Genomic DNA, 23,688 nt, shown 5'->3' on the forward strand with positions numbered 1-23,688 from the left:
GGAACAGGTCAGCACCTCAGGAGTAAATGTCAGTTGGCTTTTCATAGCCGATCATTCAGAGTATCTCTACCGCTCCTTCTGTCTCTAGACAGTTCAAAACAGCAGGTCTGGGACAGGCAGCATGTCCGGTGAACAGGTCAGGGTTCCATAGCCGCAGGCAGAACAGTTGAAACTGGAGCAGCAGCACGGCCAGGTGGACTGGGGACAGCAAGGAGTCATCAGGACAGGTAGCCTCCGAGAGAGAGAGAGAGAGAGAGAAAGCAAGCAAGCAAGCAAGCAAGCAAGCAAGAAAGAAAGAAAGAAAGAAAGAAAGAAAGAAAGAAAGAAAGAAAGAAAGAAAGAAAGAAAGAAAGAAAGCAAGCAAGCAAGCAAGCAAGCAAGCAAGCAAGCAAGCAAGCAAGCAAGCAAGCAAGCAAGCAAGCAAGCAAGCAAGCAAGAAAGCAAGAAAGAAAGAAAGAAAGAAAGAAAGAAAGAAAGAAAGAAAGAAAGAAAGAAAGAAAGAAAGAAAGAAAGAAAGAAAGAAAGAAAGAAAGAAAGAAAGAAAGAAAGAAAAAGATTGAGGTCAGGGCTCTGTGCAACCCAGTCAAGTTCTTCCACACCGATCTTGACAAATCATTTCTGTATGAACCTCGCTTTGTGCATGAGGGCATTGTCATGCTGAAACAGGAAAGGGCCTTCCCCAAACTGTTGCCACAAAGTTAGACGTACAGAATCGTCTAGAATGTCATTGTATGCTGTAGTGTTAAGATTTCTTTTCACTGGAACTAAGGGGCCTAGCCTGAACCATGAAAAACAGTCCCAGATCATTCCTCCTCCACCAAACTTTACAATTGGCACTATGCATTCGGGCAGGTAGTGGTCTCTTTGCATCCTCCAAAGCCAGATTCGCCCGTCGAAATGCTAGATGGTGAAGCATGATTCATTACTCCAGCGAACTCGTTTCCACTGCTCCAGAGTCCAATGGCAGCGAGATTTACTCACTCCAGCCGACGCTTGGCATTGCGCATGGTGATCTTAAGCTTTTGTGTGGCTGCTCGGCCATGGAACCCATTTCATGAAGCTCCAGACGAACAGTTCTTGTAGTGATGTTGTTTCCAGAGGCAGTTTGGAACTCGATAGGGATTGTTGTAACCGAGGACAGATGATTTTTACACGCTGCATGCTTCACCACTTGGTGGTCCCGTTCTGTGAGCTTGTGTGGCTACCACTTCGCTGCATAGCCATTGTTATTCCTAGACGTTTCCTCTTCACAATAACAGCACTTACAGATGACCGGGGCATCTCTAGCATAGCAGAAATGTTATGAACTGACTTGTTGGAAAGGTGGCATCTTATGACGGTGCCACATTGAAAGCCACTGAGCTCTTCATTCCATTCTACTGCCAATGTTTGTCTATGGAGAATGCATGGCTGTGTGCTCGATTTTATACACCTGTCAGCAATGGGTGTGGCTGAAAAAGCCGAATGCACTAATTTGAAGGGGTGTTCACCTACTTTTGTATATATAGTGTATAAGTGTCAGGAAAACTCTTTCAACCCTCACTTTGCATTGCCATCACCATGGCCTTAAATCCCACATCAGCGCCATGAGTTCACTGATAAGCGTAGCATGTGTCCCATATGTCCGTCCTTACAGTAAAACCCCTGAAACACATCCTCAGGCCTGTAATAAGGTGTGCCCCACACTGTCCACTCCATACACACTCAATACATAAGCTGTAACACATAGCCACTGTATAGCCCTGTAAGCTGTGGCCATGGAGGGGGCTTGCTGTTTCACCATAGGCCCTGTACTGTGGGTCTGTGGAAGCCCCTCCAATGTGTCAGAAACACCCTCTGGCCCTGGCCAGTCAGTCACACACCAGCCAAGCCCTCCACAGCAGCAGGGTGTAAATCCAACAGCTATAACAATGGAGGGAGTGTGAGGGGCAAGCAGAGACAGAGGTAGACCCCCACACTCAGGCCTGAGACCCCCCACCCTAATAACCCCTTCCAGCTGAACTGTAGGCCTCCTCATGTAGGGGATGACGAACCGACCACCAGGGACCGTGTCCGCACCCTGGAGTCAGGGAGCTGACCTCATGGACACGCTGGAGGTTGGGTGAGTTAGTCACAGCAGCAGTGCCCCTGAGTCAGTCCACCAGCACACTACACCCATTCAGGACCTGAGAATGTTTGGTAACCCGCCCTGCTCTCTGCTCCCTGCCCTGGTATTAACACACACAGACACGTACATCTACTCACTACACTCTTAGAAAAAAGGCTTCCAAAGGGGTTCTTCGGCTGTCCCCATAGCATAACTATTTTTGGTTCCTGGTAGAACTCTTTTGGGTTCTATGTATACTAAGCAAAATATGAACGCAACATGTAAAGTGTTGGTTCCATTTTTCATGAGTTGAAATAAAAGATACCTGAAATTTTGGGAACAAATTTGCTCACATCCCTGTTAGTGATCATTTCTCCTTTGCCAAGATAATCCATCCACCTGACAGGTGTGGCATATCAAGAAGCTGATTAAACAGCAGGATCATTACACAGGTGCACCTTGTGCTGGGGACAATAAAAGACCAGTGTGCAGTTTTGTCACACAACACAATGCCAAAGATGTCTCAAGTTTTGAGGGAGCATGCAATTGGCATGCATACTGCAGGAATGTCGACCAGAGCTGAATTTAATGTTAATTTATCTACCATAAGCCACCTCCCACATTTTGGGGGAGAATTTGGCAGTATGTCCAACCAGCCTCACAACCACAGACGTTGTGTAACCACTCCAGCCCAGGACCTCCACAACCAGCTAAGACCAGCCAGCCACCCAGACACCTGATGAAACTGTGGGTTTGCACAACCAAAGTATTTCTGCACAAATTGTCAGAAACTGTCTCAGGAAAGCTCATCTGCGTGCTCTTCACGAATGTATACCGGTTTCAACTGTACCGGGCAGATGGCATCATGCGAGATCCTGAGGCCCATTGTAGTGCTATTCATCTGCATCCATCACCTCATGTTTCAGCATGATAATGCATGGCCCCATGTCGCAAGGATCTGAACACAATTCCTGCAAGCTGAAAAGGTCCCAGTTCTTCCATGGCCAGAATACTCACCAGACATGTCACCTATTGAGTATGTTTGGGATGCTCTGGATCAACATGTACGACAGTGTGTTCCAGTTCGAGACAATATCCAACAACTTCGCACAGCCGTTGAAGAGGAATGGGACAACATTCCACAGGCCACAATCAACAGCCTGATCCACTCTATGGGAGGGTCAGCGTAGCAGATGTGTTGTTACCTACCCTTAACACCTCGGGGCGGCCTGTCAGGAAGTCCAGGATCCAGTTGCAGAGGGAGGTGTTTAGTCCCAAGGTCCTATTCTTAGTGATAAGCTTTAAGGACACTATGGTGTTGAACGCTAAGCTGAAGTCAATGAATAGCATTCTCACATAGGTGTTCCTTTTATCCAGGTGGGAAAGGGCAGTGTGGAGTGCAGTAGAGAGGGCATCATCTGTGGATCTGTTGGGGCGGTATACAAAATTGCCGTGGGTCTAGGGTTTCTGGGATAATGGTGTTGATTTAGGCAGGTTACCTTGGTGTTCTTGGGCACAGGGACTGTGGTGGTCTGCTTGAAACATGTTGGTATTACAGACTCGGTCAGGGATAGGTTGAAATGTCAGTGAAGACATTTGCCAGTTGGTCAGCGCAAGCTCAGAGTACACGTCCTGGTAATCCGTTTGGCCCTGCGGCCTTGTGAGTGTTGACCTGTTTAAAGGTCTTACTCACATCGGCTACGGAGAGTGTGATCACACAGTCATCCTGAACAGCTGATGCTCTCATGCATGCTTCAGTGTTGCTTGCCTCAAAGCGAGCATAGAATTTCTTTATCTCATCTGGTAGGCTTGTGTCACTGGGCAGCTCGCGGCTGTGCTTCCCTTTGTAGTCCGTAATCGTTTGCAAGCCTTGCCACACCTGACGAGCGTCGGAGCCTTTGTAGTAGGATTCAATCTTAGTCCTGTGTTGACGCTTTGCCTGTTTGATGGTTCGTCGGAGGGCATAGCGGATTACTGTCTCGCTCCTTGAAAGCGGCAGCTCTACCCTTTAGCTCAGTGCGGATGTTACTTGTAATCCATGGCTTCTGGTTGGGGTATGTAGGAACGGTCACTGTGGGGACGACGTCATCGATGCACTTATTGATGAAGCCAGTGACTGATGTCGTATACTACTTACTCAATGCCATCGGATGAATCCCGGAATATATTCCTGTCTGGGCTAGCAAACAGTCCTGTAGCTTAGCATCTGCGTCATCTGGCCACTTCTGTACTGAGCGAGTCACTGGAACTTCTTACTTTAGTTTTTGCTTGTAAGCAGGAATCAGGAGGATAGAATTATGGTCAGATTTGCTAAATGGAGGGCGAGGGAGAGCATTGTACGTGCCTCTGTGTGTGGTGTAAATGTGATCTAGAGTTTTTAACCCTCTGGTTGCACATTTAACATGCTGGTCGAAATTATTTAAGTTTCCCGGCATTAAACGGATTTAAGTTTCCCTGCATTCCCCGGCCACTAGGAGCGCCGCCTCTGGATGAGCATTTTCTCGTTTGCTTATGGCCTTATGCAGCTCGTTGAGTGCCGTCTTAGTGCCAAGATCGGTTTGTGGTGGTAAATAGACAGCTACGAAAAATATAGATGAAAACTCTCTTGGTAAATAGTGTGGTCTACAGCTTATCATGAGATACTCTACCTCAGGTGAGCAAAACCTTGAGACTTCCTTAATATTAGATTTCATGCACCAGCTGTTATTTACAAATAGACAGAGACCGCCACCTTCTTGTCTTACCGGAGGCAGCTGTTCTAGCTTGTCGATGGACCGAAAACGTCGCCAGCTGTATGTTATCCATGTTGTCGTTCAGCCACGACTCGGTGAAACATAAGATATTACCGCTTTTAATGTCCCATTGGTAGGATAGTCTTGATCGGAGCTCATCCCTTTTGTTATCCAGTGATTGCACGTTGGCTAATAGGACTGATGGTAGAGGAGGATTACTCACTCAACGGCAGATCCTACGTCACCGATATCTCTATCTCTTCTTCATGCGAAGAGAGGGATTTGGGCCTTGCCGGGTGTCTGAAGTAAATCCTTTGCGTCTGACTCGTTAAAGAAAAAATCTTCGTCCAGTACGAGGTGAGTAATCACTGTCCTGATAGAAGCTCTTTTCAGTCATAAGAGATGGTGTCAGAAACATTATGTACAAAATAAGTTACAAATGATGCAAAAAAACACACACAATAACACAATTGTTTAGGACCCCATAAAACGGCAGCAAAAATTAGGTGCTTGAGGTCAGAGACAGCAAAGGTTTTCAGTAGGCATCCAAAATCCTTGTTGTCCTGGAATCAGCCTGAGGCCAACTGGCCATGATGTCAGGGTTAGGGTATAATGAGAGTGAACTCTGAAGTCACACTCTCACTGAGGTTCTGACAGACAAATGACGCCTAATGATTTGCTCTTAACGTACCTCAGCCTCCCCTGGCTTTCTCTTCCAGGAGATATGATGTGGGCTCTGTGCTGTTGTTCTAGACAAAGCCAGATCTGATTAGTAGAGAGAGAGAGAGAGAGAGAGAGAGAGAGAGAGAGAGAGAGAGGAGGGAGAAGTGTTGCCTTAGCTCTGGTGTCCCTCCACCCTGCCAAAGCAAACTCTCCTGGACGAAAGAGAAAGATGAGTGGACTTTGCGAGTGGCCAGCTGGCCCTGGTTAAAAGCTGATCATGAGCAAATAGGTCATTGTATCTCTTGGGGGGCTAGATCTTTACGAGTTAATGGAAACTAACCTCTGCCTCCGATCTGTCGTTGGAGAGAGGCGGGCGACCAGCAACCAGCGGTTGGTCTGTTTGAAAGGATCTGTAAGGAGGGATGGAGGGAGGAAGGAAGGAGGGTTAGGGAGACGTGCCGGGTTGTCTAGCGAGAGCTGATTATGCGTGTTGGAGGCTGGTTTCTTGGATGCAATGTTTGTGTTAGAACCTGTTGCCCACAGCAGATGTTGCACATGAAGGATGTGTTATTGGATGTTTACTGTTTGAATAACATCATGTGGTATGAGAGTAGACTGTTGATTCAATGTTTCCTCTATATTGTCACTCACCTCTACGGCAACCCTCTCAATGTGTCTGTCTGTTATATAACAAGCCTTATAATGTACTATGTGTAGTAGAAGGTGTTAAACATGTATAGGCCAGATAATGACTATTACTCCTCCCTCTCCTAGGCTTGTTTTCCACATCTTCCTAATCTGCAAGGAAACAAACACACAGGTTAACAAACACAGCCTAACCATTTTTACCTTTTCAACCCACTTGCACTCACACCTAACATTAAACACCTACACACATACTGGTAATGTGGACTGCAACCATTACCGTCCATTTCAAACTCACAGTTAATACTTCCTGGTTCTGAAGCACTTACACAATTTTGTGTCTGGGCTAGCAAACAGTCCTGTAGTTTAGCATCTGCGTCATCTGGCCACTTCCGTACTGAGCGAGTCACTGGTACTTCTTACTTTAGTTTTTGCTTGTAAGCAGGAATCAGGAGGATAGAATTATGGTCAGATTTGCCAAATGGAGGGCGAGGGAGAGCTTTGTACACGTCTCTGTGTGTGGAGTAAATGTGGTCTACTGTTTTTTCCCTCTCGTTGCACGTGACATGCTGGTAGAAATGAGGTAAAACGGATTTAAGTCTTCCTGCATTAAAGTCCCCGGCCACTAGGAGTGATGCCTCTGGATGAGCATTTTCTTGTTTGCTTATGGCCTTATACAGCTCGTTGAGTGCGGTCTTAGTGCCAGCATCGGTTTGTGGTGGTAAATAGACAGCTACGAAAAATATAGATGAAAACTCTTGGTAAATAGTGTGGTCTACAGCTTATCATGAGGTACTCTACCTCAGGCAAGCAAAACCTAGAGACTTCTTTCATATTAGATTTCACGCACCAGCTGTTACTGACAAATTGACACAGACCACCACCCCTCGTCTTACCGGAGGTAGTTGTTTTGTCTTGTCGATGCACAGAAAACCCTGCTAACTGTATATTATCTATGTATTATCTAAGCGAAAAAAATGGTTTGGAGAACGTAAAACAGCAGCCATCCCCTCCGGCGCCATTCTATATAATGTATGGAGTAAAAAGTATATTATTTTCTTTTGGAATGTAGTGAAGTAAAAGTAAAAGTTGTCAAAAATATAAATAGTGAAGTAAAGTACAGATACCCCCCAAAAAGATTGAATTAGTATTTTAAAATATTTGTACTTAAATACTTTACACCACTGGTGTGATGTCATTGAGAAGAGAAGTGATAGGTGATTGCATTTTGGATTATAGCAATCTGCTATCGGCTGTGGAGCATAGGGGGCTGTTGTCCTGATGCACATGCTGCTGTGCTGTGCCATGCCGCTTTAAGCATTTATACTTAGCCTGTTATTCTTGAAAAAGTATATTCAATTAAGACTTGTTTGTAAGTCAATTTCCTTTTCTTTTCTTTTTTCTTTTAGTCATTTATTCACTGTAGGACTACATACTGACGTCCTGCACTCTGCACTTGAAGACCTTTGGCTAGTTTGAGTCCGTTATTAGGCTACACACATACACACACTGTCTGAAGCAAATGTATTAATCTAGGAGTGATAGTGCCTGATGACAAGGATTTGGTAAGCATGAGTTTTTATGTGAACTAAACAATATAGAATGCCAGACAGAGGAAGCTACATGACTGAAACCATAGCGTCATCTTTGTTTACTGAATGATAATACATAAATCACTGTTAATGACAACATAATGACATGCTGTAACCAACTCTTTAATAGAAATGCTACTGGTATGAACATCTTCACCTGAAAATGAACAAATGTGTACACAAGGACTCGTTTATACTTTGCCAAATCCAGTATCAATCCACAGTAGATTATTTCTCAACACTTGTTGAGTTTTAGTGAGTAGCACTGTTTTCTGATCATGACCATAAGCAGGGAGACATACTGTATACACAAAACAGATCCTCTCCTGGAGTGACAGTGAGCTGAAAAATATTCAATCATCTTTGGTGCTTTCCTTACAAGGAACATAAACAAATGTGGAAATATTGTGTGTTACGAGACCTTTTCTGGCCCAATATCTGGTGTGTCGTTGTAATAATGTCAATTAAAAACAACTGATAGCCTATCTGAAAGTTGCCTGTCCTCAGTGAGAGTAGGTCTGAGTCCATGACCCTGACTGTCTGACATGGAGCTGGGGTCTCCAGCGGCCATCAGGAACCACACTTTGAGCTGCAGCAGTGGACCCTCTAAGAGAGACCCACCATGTTTCAAAAGCACAGAATGTCCAGTCTTAAGGAGTTATCTTTAACAGTAGCTAAGTCATACTGAACATCTCAAGACAATACACATCACTAGGGCCTGTAGCCAACATACAGTACATGTCTTAACTCTGGAGAGTTAAACAGCTAATGTACTTTGTAAACAGTATTGTGAATGACACAATATGACCTACCTCATATACACCTGACCCTGGTGTCCGCTGGTCATTGGCACCACTGCTAGAGGTCTCCACGGGTCACTGCACTGTCTTTCAGGCAGGGAAAACTCAAGATGTGGCTGCACCTTGCTTAACAGCTCTCTGAAGTGGTCAAGGGCTATTGGATAGGCAGATGATGCTTTGACATTGGCCATTAACTGGAATTATTGGTATTGAATGATGTCCAGTGCGCAACTAAGGAAATTATATTCCAGAAATGAAGCAATGTGCCCAGCATGTTGTTATGTTTATGTTTGACTGAGATCACATCTAAATGCTACATCAGTTAAGTTACGGGCTTCCTTCTTGAGATGCCCTAGTGTGCAGCCTACTGATTGATCAATAGTTTATATGTTGAATTGCATACAAATGTAAAAATCTATTTGATATTTCAGAATCAGTTACAATGAGCATGTAGGCTGACCATAATCAACAGTTGAATTGAAATAGAAAATAGCTTGTTTTTCTGAAATGAAAATGTGATACATTTTTTTCACTATTAATTTGTCATTAAAATAAATGTATAAATGAAAAGTAAAAGCGAAAATAACATTTCGTTCAACGGAATGTCAAGGTTATTGCGAATACGCTACCTATTGCGCAACAAAATGAGAGGACCAGCAGAACGATTAGAGGATATCTCAATTCAAATCCTCCCTCCGTTCGCTACTTGTGATTGGATGGCGTACACCAGGCTGGGCGTACATGTCAGTCAAGACGAATGGGTGCAGCTAATGTCTATGCCTGTAATGTCAATTTGGGTCTCATATTGCATCCCAATGTTTCGGTGTTAGGGCATCCTCACTCCTCTCCAAACGCAGAAGACTCACACTATGTGGTTGTCGTAGGACGCAGCTATTATTTTACTTGAAACAACAATGAAAGTGCACCTACCTACAGTAGGCATTGAATCATTTTTTCTGAGGATAGCCCATTGACAGTAAAAGGTAAACCAGCCTACCGGAGAGACCAAACCAGGAGCATCCGTGCACTTTTCCGTGCACTTTCCGAGGTAGCCTATTCTCGGGCAGCATGCTGCCTATGCTATTGTAAAGGCACTGACAGCGCGGGCACCAACAATTTTTCTCATTCCATTTTAACCGTAACGTCATAACTTCTGGAATTACATCTAACGGACCTCGTGGAGTTAATTCGGCGATTTACTTGACAGAAGGACATAGTTTGCTTAGACCTACATTTCTAACATAGGCTACCGATCTTGGGCTCATTATCAAATTTGAAATATGTTCAGGAAGTGTTTGGTCGCGTTCTTGAATTTTTCAATTCTGGTGCGTGTGTTGATGTCTCATGAATGTACGCCATGTGACCTCCGGACGTGTCCGCCGAAAGCCTGCGAGACCGGTCGGACTCTGGCCAGGGACCCGTGCGGATGCTGCGATCAGTGTACCCGGATGGAGTGGGAGCCGTGCGCCGGCCAGGACTGGACACTGGGCTACTGCGCCTTGGGACTAACCTGCGCGGCTGTCAACCAAACGGGAGCTGTAACGCTCCCTGAAATAGGAGTTTGTAAAGGTGGGTAACCTATGTCTAAAATAAGACTTAACTTATGAATAAAATAGGCTCAATTTAATATTGGTCTTGTTTCCCATTCTGAAATGTAAGCATGACCTAGAATGGCACAATCATCTTTATTCTAAAGTAGGCTAAAGGGACAATTCCATGATAACGGAATTACGCAGAGATCTTTCAGCAAGTAGTCATTGTGCATAGAGGTGTATGGTTTGTTAAACTTTTATGTCAATGGTTTTTGTTTGGCATACATTTTACAGTGAAAATTCAGAGTCTCATCATAATTCAGTTATTGTGGAATTGTGGTAATTCTTTCTCATTGATTGAATCCAAGCTGTATCACAACCGGTGGTGATTGGGAGTCCCATAGGGCGGCGCACAATTGGACCAGCGTCGTCCGTGTTTGGACGGTGTAGGTCGTCATTGTAAATAAGAATGTGTTCTTAACTGACTTGCCTAGTTAAATAAAGGTTACATTTAAAAATAAAAAAAATACAAAATTGATAGAAGAATGGGAGGTTTTGACATTGAGGTTTCAGTAACACGGTTATTCATTAACATCACTCTCAGCTCTGGGCAGAAAGTCTCCATAGTAAGTGATTATTCTAATTTAGCTTGAGCACACCACAGTGGCCAGCTAGTTCATGATTCCATCGACTGTGCTGTGTGGACATTGTCTCTAAGCTCAGTGGACTGGTTGAAGCAGGTCTACAGGTTTAAGTAGCTCTTGACTGCCAACAGAGGACCTCATGTTAGACTGTTCATTTCCCCCCTTGAAACCTCAGCTTGCTTCTCTTGCAGGCATGACAATAGGTTTGGCAACAAACCTTTACACCATGCCTCCACGTCAGTATTACTTACGTTCAGGCTTCCCTGCCAGGGCCCAATTTGAACCTCTTAAAAGTTAATGACTATTTTCCTTTGTCTGATTTAAAAAGCATAGGCGGCCTAACAATGGGAAATGTGTATCTGTGCGTGTGTACACTTTACTATGTCTTCATTTGATCCTGAAACAGGTTAGCTGTCCTTGTAGAAAGTGTTTTGCTGTAATGTGGTTGCACAATCAATGGGCTTGTGATGTGCCTCTGAGGGCTCCCTTGGGGTCAAGGCAAAATGGCAAAAGTCTCACCAGCAGGTTTTCATTGGCAGATTCATCTGAATGACCTTACCATGAATCCCACTGTGGTGTCCTTGCCTTCCCTCCTATCAGATCCATGTCCTATACCAGTCTTTTACTGACAGTTTATTAAGCTGTTGTACACAATATATCCCTGGCTCCTAGGAAAATTATACTCCAGAGGATGGCTCTCTAAATCCTTTAGGGCTTCAAGGGTACCCATCCATGACCATTGTGTGTGTGTGTGTTTGTGAGTGTGTGTTTGAGTGTGTGCGCGTACGTGCATGTAGCATTCTAAAAGGACAGCCAAGATCAACTTTTCACACAGTTGATAAGGCAGAACAGGAGTTACCCTCTGAGAGAGCTGGGCATGGGGCATGGTCAGGATCACATCAAGCACCAGCCAGTCCCTCACCTGGACTCTGTCCAGACTGAAACAAAGTGATTGCATGGGACTGACATTACCAGAGGTGAGGAAAAGCAGTCCCACGTTGGGGCCGGATCTACCTGATCCTGGGTCTAGTGGTCCTGGGTCTCCGGCCCCAAGGTATCCCAGGAGACAGTGTCCCTGATTGGGCTTTATTTACAGGTTATGCTGGCAGGCCTTAATCCCCCTCCATACCCATAGCTACCCCCTCTGTGAAATTAACTGCTTTGAATGTCTCTAAATGATGAATGCACTAAGTCGCTCCGGATAAGAGCGTCTGCTAAATTACTAAAATGTCTAATGTAAAAGTTAATGGTTTCCATGATTGAGTCGTGCCTCTGGTCCTCTTGGGGGGGGGGGGGGGTTGGCTGGGTGGGTGGGTGAGGGTAAATCAACACCTCCCTGTGTGTTTGCAGAGGCCACGAGGGCCAGGCTGATCCGGGATTTCCCTCCCAAGCCGGGGGTAGGGTCTTAAAGTGATTAGGGTTGCAATCAGGAGTAGGGGGTAAATGTTTCCAGTCTCTGACCCTTGGTTCTCTCTCCGCTCCTCTGCTCTAAGTCTTGTTGTTCTGGGTGGTCAATATGGAAGGGCAGAGTGTGAATTGTCATTAGGCCTATACTATTGTAGCCTGAATTGAGTGATGTGTCTTGCTGACAAATGTACCTTTTTTTGTAAAAAGAAAAGTCGGGAAACCTGAAAGGGGCTGAAATACGGGACGTTAAATACAGCTGTGTCCATCCCAAGCTCATCGGTGCAGGAAACTGTAAGGCACCATTGAAACAGTGTTGTAAGTTTGCTAGCAGGCGGAGAAGAGAGATGAATGCGATTGAAAGAACCTGAACCAACTGTCACTTATTCTAACCATGACCGAGAGGTGGAAGTGTTCGTTTCATTTGGAAAAATATTTCATTTTCATATTTACCACTGTATCAGTACACAATTTCATTTTTCTAAATAGGAGAATGGTTAAATTAGAGACCCCCCACCCCCAAAGTTGGACTTTCGTTGCATTTATGGGATCTCATGTCTGATTTGGGGGTTCTGTGTTCCCCCCATAATTCGCACACTATGGAAGGGTGATGGAGGTTGAAGAAAGTAGACCATGTCTTCAGGTGACATCTGTAGTAGACAAACATGTGTAAAGTCAGTGAGAAAATAGCTGATGCACATGATATTGAACAGAATGCTAAATATCCAGTAAGTGTATGCTTATGAGGACTTTTATACTATGTGCATACTGTATATCAAGTGCAGCCAGTTAAAGTGGTTGTGTATTGTTATGACAGCTATGATTAGGGAAAGTTGCCTGTGAATCCAAACACGTAACTAATTTAATCCCCAAAGGGTTTTTCACCACTTGAGTGATATCGATGTTTGGCCCAGGGTGTTTTTATTTTGTCTGTCTCACTGTGTTAGTGCCACCTCTTCCCTGTCCAGAGCACTTAACAATACCACCTCACAGAATGTCTGTCCTCAAGCGCAAAGACTGGACTCTGCGTCCTGTCCAGTCCACTACTCCTTCTAATCCTGTCCACTTCCCTCTTCCTCCAGCATTATCTAATGTTTCAAAGACTTCCTTTTGAGCTTGCTATCAGCCAAAGGGCCTCAGAGGTCAACTTTCCCATCGCAGCTCTGGATGCCAAGACAAGCAGTCTCCATGGCTGAGAGGACTTCCCCAGAGACGCAGCCGTGATCCAGGCCAGCTGAGTGGGGTCATATCACAGCCGGGGGGTCAGCCTAATCATTAACTACAGTAATTAGAGGTTCACCCCCCCTAACCTCTCATTTTGCTTTGTCTACCTCCTGCCTCCTACTCCTGGAGGCCCCCTTTAGCACCCCACAGACACACTCAGACACCCACCTTCAATGACTGCTATTTAAAAATACCCTCCCAGGCACAGAAAGGCCCAGAGATGGAACAAATGTGGAGGTGGGGATCATTTTAAGGTAACAGGAAATAAGAGGGAGAGTTTTTGCGTGGCAGGGGAGCTCCGTTTGAAAAGCCTGCCTGCCCCTCTACTCTCCCTAATGTCCTGGCTGGTTTAACTCACAGGGACCATGACTGTCTGCCACCCAAGATTCACCTCTCTCTCTTTCAACTCTGGAAATAGCACATCAGAGAGAGATGTGGGTTTGTATAGTTGACCATTATAGGCTACATACAGAGCACTTCTCAAGTACCACTTCTGAAAGGAATGACTGAATGTGCTGTATGATAATAGAAGTTCATCCCTGCTTTCCCTTCGTTTGGTATTAATAAATTAACAATGTACATTTTCTTAAGTATTTTCATTATCGCCAGCCTAGATGTCCATTCATATACCATCATGTTGAATCATCAGTGTCTCCCGGCCCCTAGCAGAGTATGAAAGCAAGGCTTCCCCTTCTGAGAGGAAAGAAGAAGTACACCTTTACTCACCGATTGCCACTCTATAGTGTTTTACCAGTTTATTTCGCCCAGGTCCTGTAATACATTCTGATGGGAACGCTACTACTCATACTTCTAAATGTGTCTGTGAGAGAAGCCAGAGTATTTTGATAAGCAGTAATCAAGTCTCTACATTGTTGATTGAGGCCTGGAAGACAAGCCGTTGAAGGGAGAGGAGCGCTGTATTGTGGTGTTTTCTGTTTGAGCCTGTTTACTCTGTGGCACGCAGGCAATGCATCAGGCATGAACACGACCACCCTGTGGGGTCCCTGTGGGGTCCCTGAGGAGCAGAGAGGCAGCTGACGTGGTGGGTCTTCTGATCCCAGGGGTTTGGTGGATATGGTGAGACGGCCCCTGTCTCCCCTCCATCCTCCACTCCCCATTGTCATTAGATGTGTCATTAGATGTGTTTGTTTGTGTTAAGCTCAGCCTGGAGGAGCTAGCTACAGTATCTCAGAGGTAGGGGTAGGGATGGTTGGCTGGGCATGGGACAAACACATAAGGTAAATGGCAGTAGCAAGGCAATGCATGGCAGGAACAGAACAGAGATGTCTGCTCTGGATCGCTTTGATGATGCTTCTCTTCTCCCCTACCCCCCCTTTCCTCTCCTTTCCCCTCCTCTAATATCTCGTCTCCTCCTCTCCACAGTTCTGCCTGACAATCCAGAGGCTGGGTTGGAGGATGAGCGCTGCCCCTTGCAGACAGGCTGTGACAGGGCCGGGGCCATGTGTGTGTGTGACGCCCGTCACTCCTGCCTGGGCTCCTTCTCCTACCCTGACATGGAATCCTGCATGAGGGCCAGCAAGACAGGTGAGTTTCCCACAGCTAGCCATCAGGAGCAAAAAATACATTCCATTGAACATTGCTAATCCATACCAGATGTTGTACGCTGTGACTAATGCTACTAACATGTCATAGTGATGACACACATGCTCAGTCTGAGGGTGGCCCCAGCATGAATCTGTGTGGTGCCATTGTCAGTGACTCATTATGACGGACTATGTCCTGTCCCCCCTTCTCTTTCTTTTAGAAGGCCGTAGACATGAGCACCAGGAAAGGCACAGGGAGAAGTTTGTGGGACCCTCCGACCCAGCCTGCATGTTTTCTGGGTGCAACCTGACAGCACAGGGCTGTGTGTGTGAATCCCAGAGCTGCCACTATCACTCCTACATCAACCGCAGCCAGTGCCAGGAGGCCGCAGGTAACCTAGAACTAACCTAAAACTAACCAACAACTGCTCAAGTCATGTTGCACAAAGGTGGCTGAAACAGTGGCTGATACAGTGATACACAAAATGTAGATTAAAAAAAAGAGCTGACCTTATTTATCCGACAAAATCCCTGTCTTTTACACTATCTCTATTTGAGTTGAGCTCAGCTTATTAAGCATATGTACCCTATGTACCCTAATATATACCTTGAGTTATGTGCTAACTGACTCATACCTGACTCATGTCTAGGTTGAAAAAATGCAGTTTAAGACAAAGTAATAATTCCATGCTGAGCATTCAAAAATAAGCACATTAATTGTGCCAGCACTGTTGCTGATTATACATGATTAGCATTGATAACGTGACCAGTGGTCGGGAAATCAAGTAATAAAGTGTCTGTAGATCATTTGAAAAACGTTTAAATAAATAGATTTACAGTAAAACAGTTATATGTGTTTGCTGAGTAGTTAGCTGAAATTCATTACGGTTGTGTTTATTCTCTACTTTGATGGCAAACTTTCTGTACTGCTAACATTCACTTCCAGTCCGGCACTGGTCCAATGAATTTGTTTATTTTCGAACACTTCTGCATGGAATGATTACATTGTCTTAACCTTCTCTTCAACCTAGACCCATACAGTACAGCGAGTCAGCACAACCTGTGAAAAATCACAGAGGTATAGTAGACAATCAGTCAGTCTATTCCAAAGTCCTTACTATGTCAACACCGAGAGACAGAGTAGCAGAGAGAGGTTCTATTATAAGGAGGAGAATATACTGTGGACCTATGAGGTGATAGAAGTCTACGTACACAGTGTTCAGGCTGTAAAGTGTAACAGTATAGTGTGTTGGCTGAATTCTCAGCCTGTGTCCAGGGTTAATGCACGGAGTGAGGAGGAAGATAGACTTCCAAAGAGCTCAGGAACCAGAGTGACAATTATGAGCTGTTTGTTTAAATGTGCCTCATAGAGGGTCTAAGGGTAAATACCCATGTAGCTGCCTCTCTGACTGGCACTTCTAACTGATAATTGTTATTGAGGTGCGTTCTATTTCACCCCTTTGACAGAACTGTGTGAGAGATGCATAAAACCAACATGGCAGCTCTCTGTATGTATGAAGAACATTGGTCTCACTGAGAAAGTGCCAGTGAGTGAGCTCCCAGATACTCTCTTGCTGTGTTAGTGGGAAGATCTCATCATCTGCTTCATAATACTGCGTAGCCATGTTGTGCCAAAAAGCTAGACTCAGGTCAGTTTACTAAGGACATTTGTTGAGTTTAGGAGGCCCAATTCAAGACAAGTGTAACGATCGCCCAAAGGATTAGACCAAGGTGCAGCGTGGTGAGTGTTCATCTTTATTTTAAATCGGAACACTTAAACAAAATAATAAACAAATACAAACGACAGTCACGTCTTGCAGGCTAAATACGAGCAGTACAAAATCAAGATCCCACAAACACAGGTGGAAAAAGGCTGCCTAAGTATGGCTTCCAATCAGAGACAACGATAGACACCTGCCTCTGATTGGAAACCATACCCGGCCAAAACATAGAAAATAACACATAGAATGCCCACCCCACACCCTGACCTAACCACATAGAGAAACAAACCCCCTCTCTCGAGTCAGGGCGTGACATTACCCCCCAAAGGTGCGGACTCCCGGACGCAAACCTGAACCTATAGGGAGGGTCCGGGTGGGCATCTATACTTGGCGGCGGCTTTGGTTCGGGGCGTAGCCCCCACACCGCCCGCTGATCCCCCCGCTTCTGTGTCGCCGGAGGAACCAGACCGTGGATCAGCGCCGGAGGCTCTGAACTGCCGACCGCCGCTGAAGACTCTGGGCTGCAGGCCGCCGCTGAAGACTCTGGGCTGCAGGCCGCCGCTGAAGACTCGGGGCTGCAGACCGTCGCTGAAGACTCGGGGCTGCAGACCGTCGCTGAAGACTCGGGGCTGCAGACCGTCGCTGAAGACTCCGGGCTGCAGACCGTCGCTGAAGACTCCGGGCTGCAGACTGTCGCTGGAGGCTCCGGACTGAGGAGCGTCGCTGGAGGCTCCGGACTGAGGAGCGTCGCTGGAGGCTCCGGACTGAGGAGCGTCGCTGGAGGCTCCGGACTGGGGAGCGTCGCTGGAGGCTCCGGGCTGAGGAGCGTCGCTGGAGGCTCCGGACTGAGGAGCGTCGCTGGAGGCTCCGGGCTGAGGAGCGTCGCTGGAGGCTCCGGACTGGGGAGCGTTGCTGGAGGCTCCGGACTGGAGAGCGTCTCTGTAGGTTCCGGACCGGGGACCTTCACTGCAGGCTCCGTGCCATGGATCATCACTACTGGTTCCGCGCCATGGATCATCACTGGAGGCTTCGTGCCAAGGATCATCCCTACAGGCTCCGGGTCATGGATCATCACTGGAGGCTTCGTGCCATGGATCATCCCTACAGGCTCCGGGCCATGGATCATCACTGGAGGCTTCGTGCCAGGGATCATCCCTACAGGCTCCGGGCCATGGATCATCACTGGAGGCTTAGCCCGTACTGGGCTATGGAGGCGTACTAGAGGAAGAGTGCGAGGAGCAGGCACAGGACGTACTGGGCTATGGTGGCGCACTGGAGGGAGAGTGCGCGAAGCAGGCACAGGGTACACTGGGCCTTGGAGGCGCACTGGAGGTCTGGCGCTTAGGGCTGGCACAACCCGTCCTGGCTTGATGTTGACTATCGCCCGGCAAGGGCGGAGCATTGGTACAGGACGAACTGGGCTGTGCTGGTGAATGAGGTGTACCGTGCGTAGAGCAGGTGCAGGATAACCTGGGCCGTAGAGACGCACTGGAGGCCAGATACGCTGAGCCGGCGCACTTCTTCCTGGCTGCCGGCCAACTCTAGCACGGCAACGGTGAGGAGCTTGCACCGAGCACACCGGGCTGTGAGTACGCACTGGCGACACAGTTTTTTGGCGCTGCCTCTCGGGCCTCCGTTGTTGCCTTGCCTGTTGATCACGTCGCTGTACCTCCCTCGCTGCTTCCACCTGTTCCCATGGAAGGCGATCCCTTCCGGCCTGGATCTCTTCCCACGTCCAGGATCCTTTGCCATCCAGGATGTCCTCCCATGTCCAGTCCATCGGCCCACGCTGCTTGGTCCTTTGGTGGTGGGATCTTCTATAACGATCGTCCAAAGGATTAGACCAAGGTGCAGCGTGGTGAGTGTTCATCTTTATTTTAAATCGGAACACTTAAACAAAATAATAAACAAATACAAACGACCGTCACGTCTTACAGGCTAAATACGAGCAGTACAAAATCAAGATCCCACAAACACAGGTGGAAAAAGGCTGCCTAAGTATGGCTTCCAATCAGAGACAACGATAGACACCTGCCTCTGATTGGAAACCATACCCAGCCAAAACATAGAAAATAACACATAGAATGCCCACCCCACACCCTGACCTAACCACATAGAGAAACACACCCTCTCTCTCAGGTCAGGGCGTGACAACAAGTGACTCGATCCACAACTAAGACATTTGTTTTAGCTTTGTTTGTGCTTTCATCCCTTTTTTTCTTTGATAGTTCAGTTGGGAAATTTGTACCATTCCTGATAATGTAAGGTCTGAGAGTATTGTATGATGTGCCATTTAGCAGACGTTTTTATCCAAAGCGACTTACAGTCATGCGTGAAAAAATGTTTTACATATGAGTGGTCCCAGGAATCAAACCCACCGTCCTAGCATTACAAGAACCATGCTCTACCAACTGAGCTAGAGAGGACCACAAAATGTGTAAGCTTCAGTTATATGATCTACAAACAAGATCTACAAACAAACATGGTTGTTACAGAGCATTTACAGTCCCTTGGCTGTGTATTTGGATATTTGTACTGAGCTGTTTGTTCTGTAAATCCCTCTAGCAGTGTGGAAAAGTATACATACTGTATTACTGAGAGACAGTGTCATTGCCCTCTCCTGTGCCCCTATGAATAATATACAAGTCGTCTGCTGCATTTCTCAACTTCCAGTTGTCTAGAGCAGCCAAGAGAGGACGACAGCGTGAAATCACAACACTGAAAACAGTAAACAACATTTTTCTGCAGCTTATGTGTTGTCGCTACTCCACACACCCTTCAGACGGCCATGCATTAAGGAGGGTGTGTGTGTGTGTGTTCAGGGCAGTGATAATTAACTTGTTTTGTCTGACTGGCTTGGCGGAGATCTTGCTGTCTGTCATCAGTGCTTCCATTATGATGAGTAACCCTGAGTGCAGTGCTCCTGAGAGGTCATGGAGCTACACATCTGATCAAGTAGTGATTTAGGTCTGGGTCAATGTGTCCCTTAGCTTGTGATGTCTACACATTCTGTAAGCTGTGCTTTCAATGCATGAGAGTTACAGCGATTCCAATCTTCACATGCTGTTGAAGATGAAAGCGGACCTTGTTGCCAGTACTTGAAGCACTTTTTCAGCCATCCATTTGAAAATAGCATCCTCTGCCTCTGCTTGGGGCTTGTACATTCACACATGGTAGTGGTTTGGGACTGGCTCTTAATGCTCGCTCTGACTCAGAGAGTAGAGTAGCCTTCTGAGGCCAGCCGACTGTCCTGGCTTGTGTTCCTGTTTACTGTTTGTTCGAAGACTTGGGGCACAAACCTCGTTTGCAGCTTCACCGTCTGCAGCGCCTGATCACCAACAGCCATCTCTTAGTATCGCTAAGTATCTCTATATATGTACTGTCAGTATGCTGACGCCCGTTGTTAGACTTCAAACAGGGGTCAATGTCATGTTGGGTGCTAGGTGGTGACATGAACACAGGCACCCTGTGTTGCTGATAAGGAAGTATTAGACTGAATCTCTGAGGATTGATCAAATTAGTGGAAGAGGAGGAAGAGGTCAGGCCAGGGAGCCAGCTAGGGGAAGCCCTTTTGACAAGTTATGTGTGTCAAGTGCAGGAAATGGTCTGGGGCCTGTATTTAGTTCTCTGGCCCTGTGTGTACATTTATGGCTTTGATTAATTATAAGTCTTTAAGCTGCTTTGCACAAGGAGTTTCCCCATGTGGCCTTCAGAAGAGGAGCTTGTTCTGTAATACTTTGATTGATGTTGCTGATATGACCTGATGTTGTAATGTCCCTGCGGAGAGCGGCTCTGGGAAAACAGAAGGCAGATTTAAACCTGTGGGTTGTTACACAGCTATTGTATGTCATATTACATCAATGTACTTTAAACTCCCAACATGTGACTGGTCCTCATGGCTAACCTCAGAAGGTTAATATGGGTGAAATGGGGCAGTATTAATTTTTAGTATAAGTGTATACTTTTAAAAGAACATTACAAGGGAGGAAGTGGAGTTGAGGTGGGTCAGACACTGGAGCCATGCCCACCATGATGCCATGGTGCAAACAGACCTCGCCACCACAGAGTTGGCCCACCAGTAGTACCACACTCCCTCCCGCCCGTCTCCTTCCCCTGAAAGCATCATTAGTTCTGCTTGGCTGCAGCCTCTTTGTGGCATCACTATTACTCGCCAGTCCAGACCGCCAGTAGCTGGCAGGGATGCTAGACGTCTCTGTGTTTGTGTGTCGTCTGCAGAGGCTATGGCCTCTGTCATGCCCAGCGATCCTGCTCATGTCCCAGAGTGTGTGTGTGTGTGTGTGTGTGTGTGTGTGTGTGTGTGTGTGTGTGTGTGTGTGTGTGTGTGTGTGTGTGTGTGTGTGTGTGTGTGTGTGTGTGTGTGTGTGTGTGCATGCGTGCGTACGTGCGCACGTGTGCGTGTTTGTCTCTTGGCAGTGATTTCAGAGGGGAAACAAAACACAGTTTATCTGTTGGCTCAGACAAAGAGCTTCCTGCTAGGCGAAGTGGGATCGCTGTCTCAGCCTGTTGTCCTCTCACTGCTCCCAGTCACCCAGCTGATAGCTCTGCTTACCAGGCACCACAACTTTTCCCAAGCCCTGCCCCAACCCAAGCCCCAGCCCCTGCCTCCAGTCTCAGATCCATTCCTGCCCTCCAGCCCCTGCCCCAGCTCTCCAGCTCTAGCCAGGCCGCCAGCCTCTGCTTTTTCTGGTTGTCTGTGAGAAAACATGAGCAGATGACCAACAATGTTATGTAACTCAACTGCCTCAACTACCACGAACTGGAGAGCGTAGCCCCGTACTCCCCTGGACTGACTGGGCAGCTGCAGAGCATAGCCCTGTACTCCCCTGGACTGACTGGGCAGCTGCAGAGCGTAGCCCTGTACTCCCCTGGACTGACTGTGCAGCTGCAGAGCGTAGCCCCGTACTCCCCTGGACTGACTGGGCAGCTGCAGAGCGTAGCCCCGTACTCCCCTGGACTGACTGGGCAGCTGCAGAGCGTAGCCCTGTACTCCCCTGGACTGACTGGGCAGCTGCAGAGCGTAGCCCCATAGTCCCCTGGACTGACTGGGCAGCTGCAGAGCGTAGCCCTGTACTCCTCTAGACTGACTGGGCAGCTGCAGAGCGTAGCCCCATACTCCCCTGGACTGACTGGGCAGCTGCAGAGCATAGCCCCGTACTCCCCTGGACTGACTGGGCAGCTGCAGAGCGTAGCCCCGTACTCCCCTGGACTGACTTTTATGTGTACAGCCCAATTCATGTTTTATGTTCAGTTTCCTCTAAGACAGATCCAGAGACCTTTAACTCTGTTTGAAGGTTCCCTCATGGCCCATTTGTTACTGTTTCATTTAACTTGGACCACACTTGTGCCATCCTTTCACTCCCATGCATTTTGTGCCAGCTCTGTAGTAGACAATTGTCCATAGAAAAGTATTCTCTGCAACATTGTTCAGCCCGTTCAGCATGATAAAAGCTCAGCCTCTCTCTTTCACTCTCCCTGGCCCAATCTCATCTGACAATACGAAGAAGGCTGTGTTGAGCTACTCTGAGCAGAGAACACTCGACCCGCAGCTCTGCTGCCTGGGACACCAGGATCACGTTTTTCATCCTCAAATATTTAGCGTGAGAGAGCGAGGAGCTGTGAAGTCTGTGTGTGTGTGTGTGTGTGTGTGTGTGTGTGTGTGTGTGTGTGTGTGTGTGTGTGTGTGTGTGTGTGTGTGTGTGTGCTGCTGCTGCTGCTGCTGCTGCTGCTGCTGCAGCAGCTCTCTCTCTTGCTGCTGCTGCTGCTCTCTCTCCTGACACACTGCCCTAACCAGAGTGTGATGTTCAGACGTCTATGTTTCCCTCTCCTGTGACCCTGTGCCTTTTGCCCTGAACCACCTCCCAGACTTAGTTCTTTAAAATAGAGAACAATACAGACATTTTTAGCCTCAACCGCCAGTGGGCAAGCGGCCAGACCTCCACAGCTTACGTGAGAGATGAGCCTGATGGGTCCCTTTGCGGACAAACTGTATAAAACCAGAGGATGTACCAGAGGCCCATAGAGGGCAGCTGTACTAAGACAGCTTTGTTCTCCGCTGACTTGCTTCCAAAGTCAGTCATTGAACAAAACTCACATTGTGCACTTGTTCCATGAGTAAACTCAGGCTGTCAACACAGCCTCCTCTGCCTACCAGCGCTGCTTCAGTCAGATGAATACTGTGCTCCTTGTGCTCTGTGTAGAAAAAAGCACATTTACATAGAGGTGTTTTCCTTTCCCGAATGGGCTTCTCGGAGATGCCAAAAATATGCATTGTTTACAATAGCCCATTCTGTAGTAATAAACCAATTTCTAAATCCTACCTCAAGCCCAACTTCAGGGTGCGTGTGGGTGTGTGTGCGCATGTGTGCGTGTTTGTGTGTGTATTAAGGCTTTCCTAGGGGGTTGCTAGGTTTTCCATACTATCTCACCACTACAACAAGAGAAGGTTTTGACCATTCTACAGACTGAATTTATTAAGCATGCCAAATTAGGTCTTTGTGTTTTTGTTTGCGTAAGCTGGAGAATAGCCACCATTGTAATACAGAGATTGCTTTTGTGACCACTGACTAGCTAATTACCCCATTGGTGCTTCTAGATAGAACACAAACAGAATGTGCTGAAATCCATCCTCTACTGAGTTTACCATACCGTTTCCATGCTTTGTGTCTGCCTATTATGTTCATAAATGGCTACAATATCATTCATTTGAATGACAATAGAGTGTCTGGCAGCTGGTTTTCCCAGCGTACTCCAGTCCACCCATTGTTAGATGTGAGTAAGCAATCTGTTTTCTTTGACTGGGGCACACAGAAAGTCTTATTCAATGCAAACATTGGACAACATTTTATTCAAGGCCACATCCCTCTGTTAGACAGCAGCACGCTCTGTGTTACTGCTATTAGATATAAAACCTCTGAAATTATCCTGTAACTAAAGTTTATTTAACTCAAATGCAGGAATTAGGCCAAAAACCGTTGACTGGGTCATTGCTCGCCCTAATTCAGGGGAATTTCCCCCCTTCTCTCTGACACTATTCAGTAACAAAGTTGATCAATGCAAGCTTTGTGCCTGCCCCCACTGTTC

At 46.8% G+C, this 23,688-nt stretch overlaps 1 protein-coding gene across 3 annotated transcripts in view; it reads left to right on the forward strand.

The window, feature by feature from the left end:
* Nucleotides 1-9,306: 9,306 nt before the first annotated feature.
* Nucleotides 9,307-23,688, forward strand: part of LOC106586563 (cysteine-rich motor neuron 1 protein-like) — a 48,424-nt gene continuing 34,042 nt past the window's right edge. The window contains exons 1-3 of one of the 3 annotated variants that reach the window (XM_014174198.2): nt 9,307-10,087; nt 14,706-14,867; nt 15,088-15,258. In XM_014174198.2, coding sequence (XP_014029673.2) covers nt 9,799-10,087; nt 14,706-14,867; nt 15,088-15,258 — 622 coding nt within the window. In that variant the 5' untranslated portion in view covers nt 9,307-9,798. The remainder of the gene's footprint in view (nt 10,088-14,705; nt 14,868-15,087; nt 15,259-23,688) is intronic. The other 2 variants (XM_014174117.2, XM_014174031.2) reach the window with 2 other exon arrangements.

The sequence above is a fragment of the Salmo salar genome, chromosome ssa01 (genome assembly GCF_905237065.1).
Source record: "Salmo salar chromosome ssa01, Ssal_v3.1, whole genome shotgun sequence".
NCBI lineage: Eukaryota > Metazoa > Chordata > Actinopteri > Salmoniformes > Salmonidae > Salmo > Salmo salar.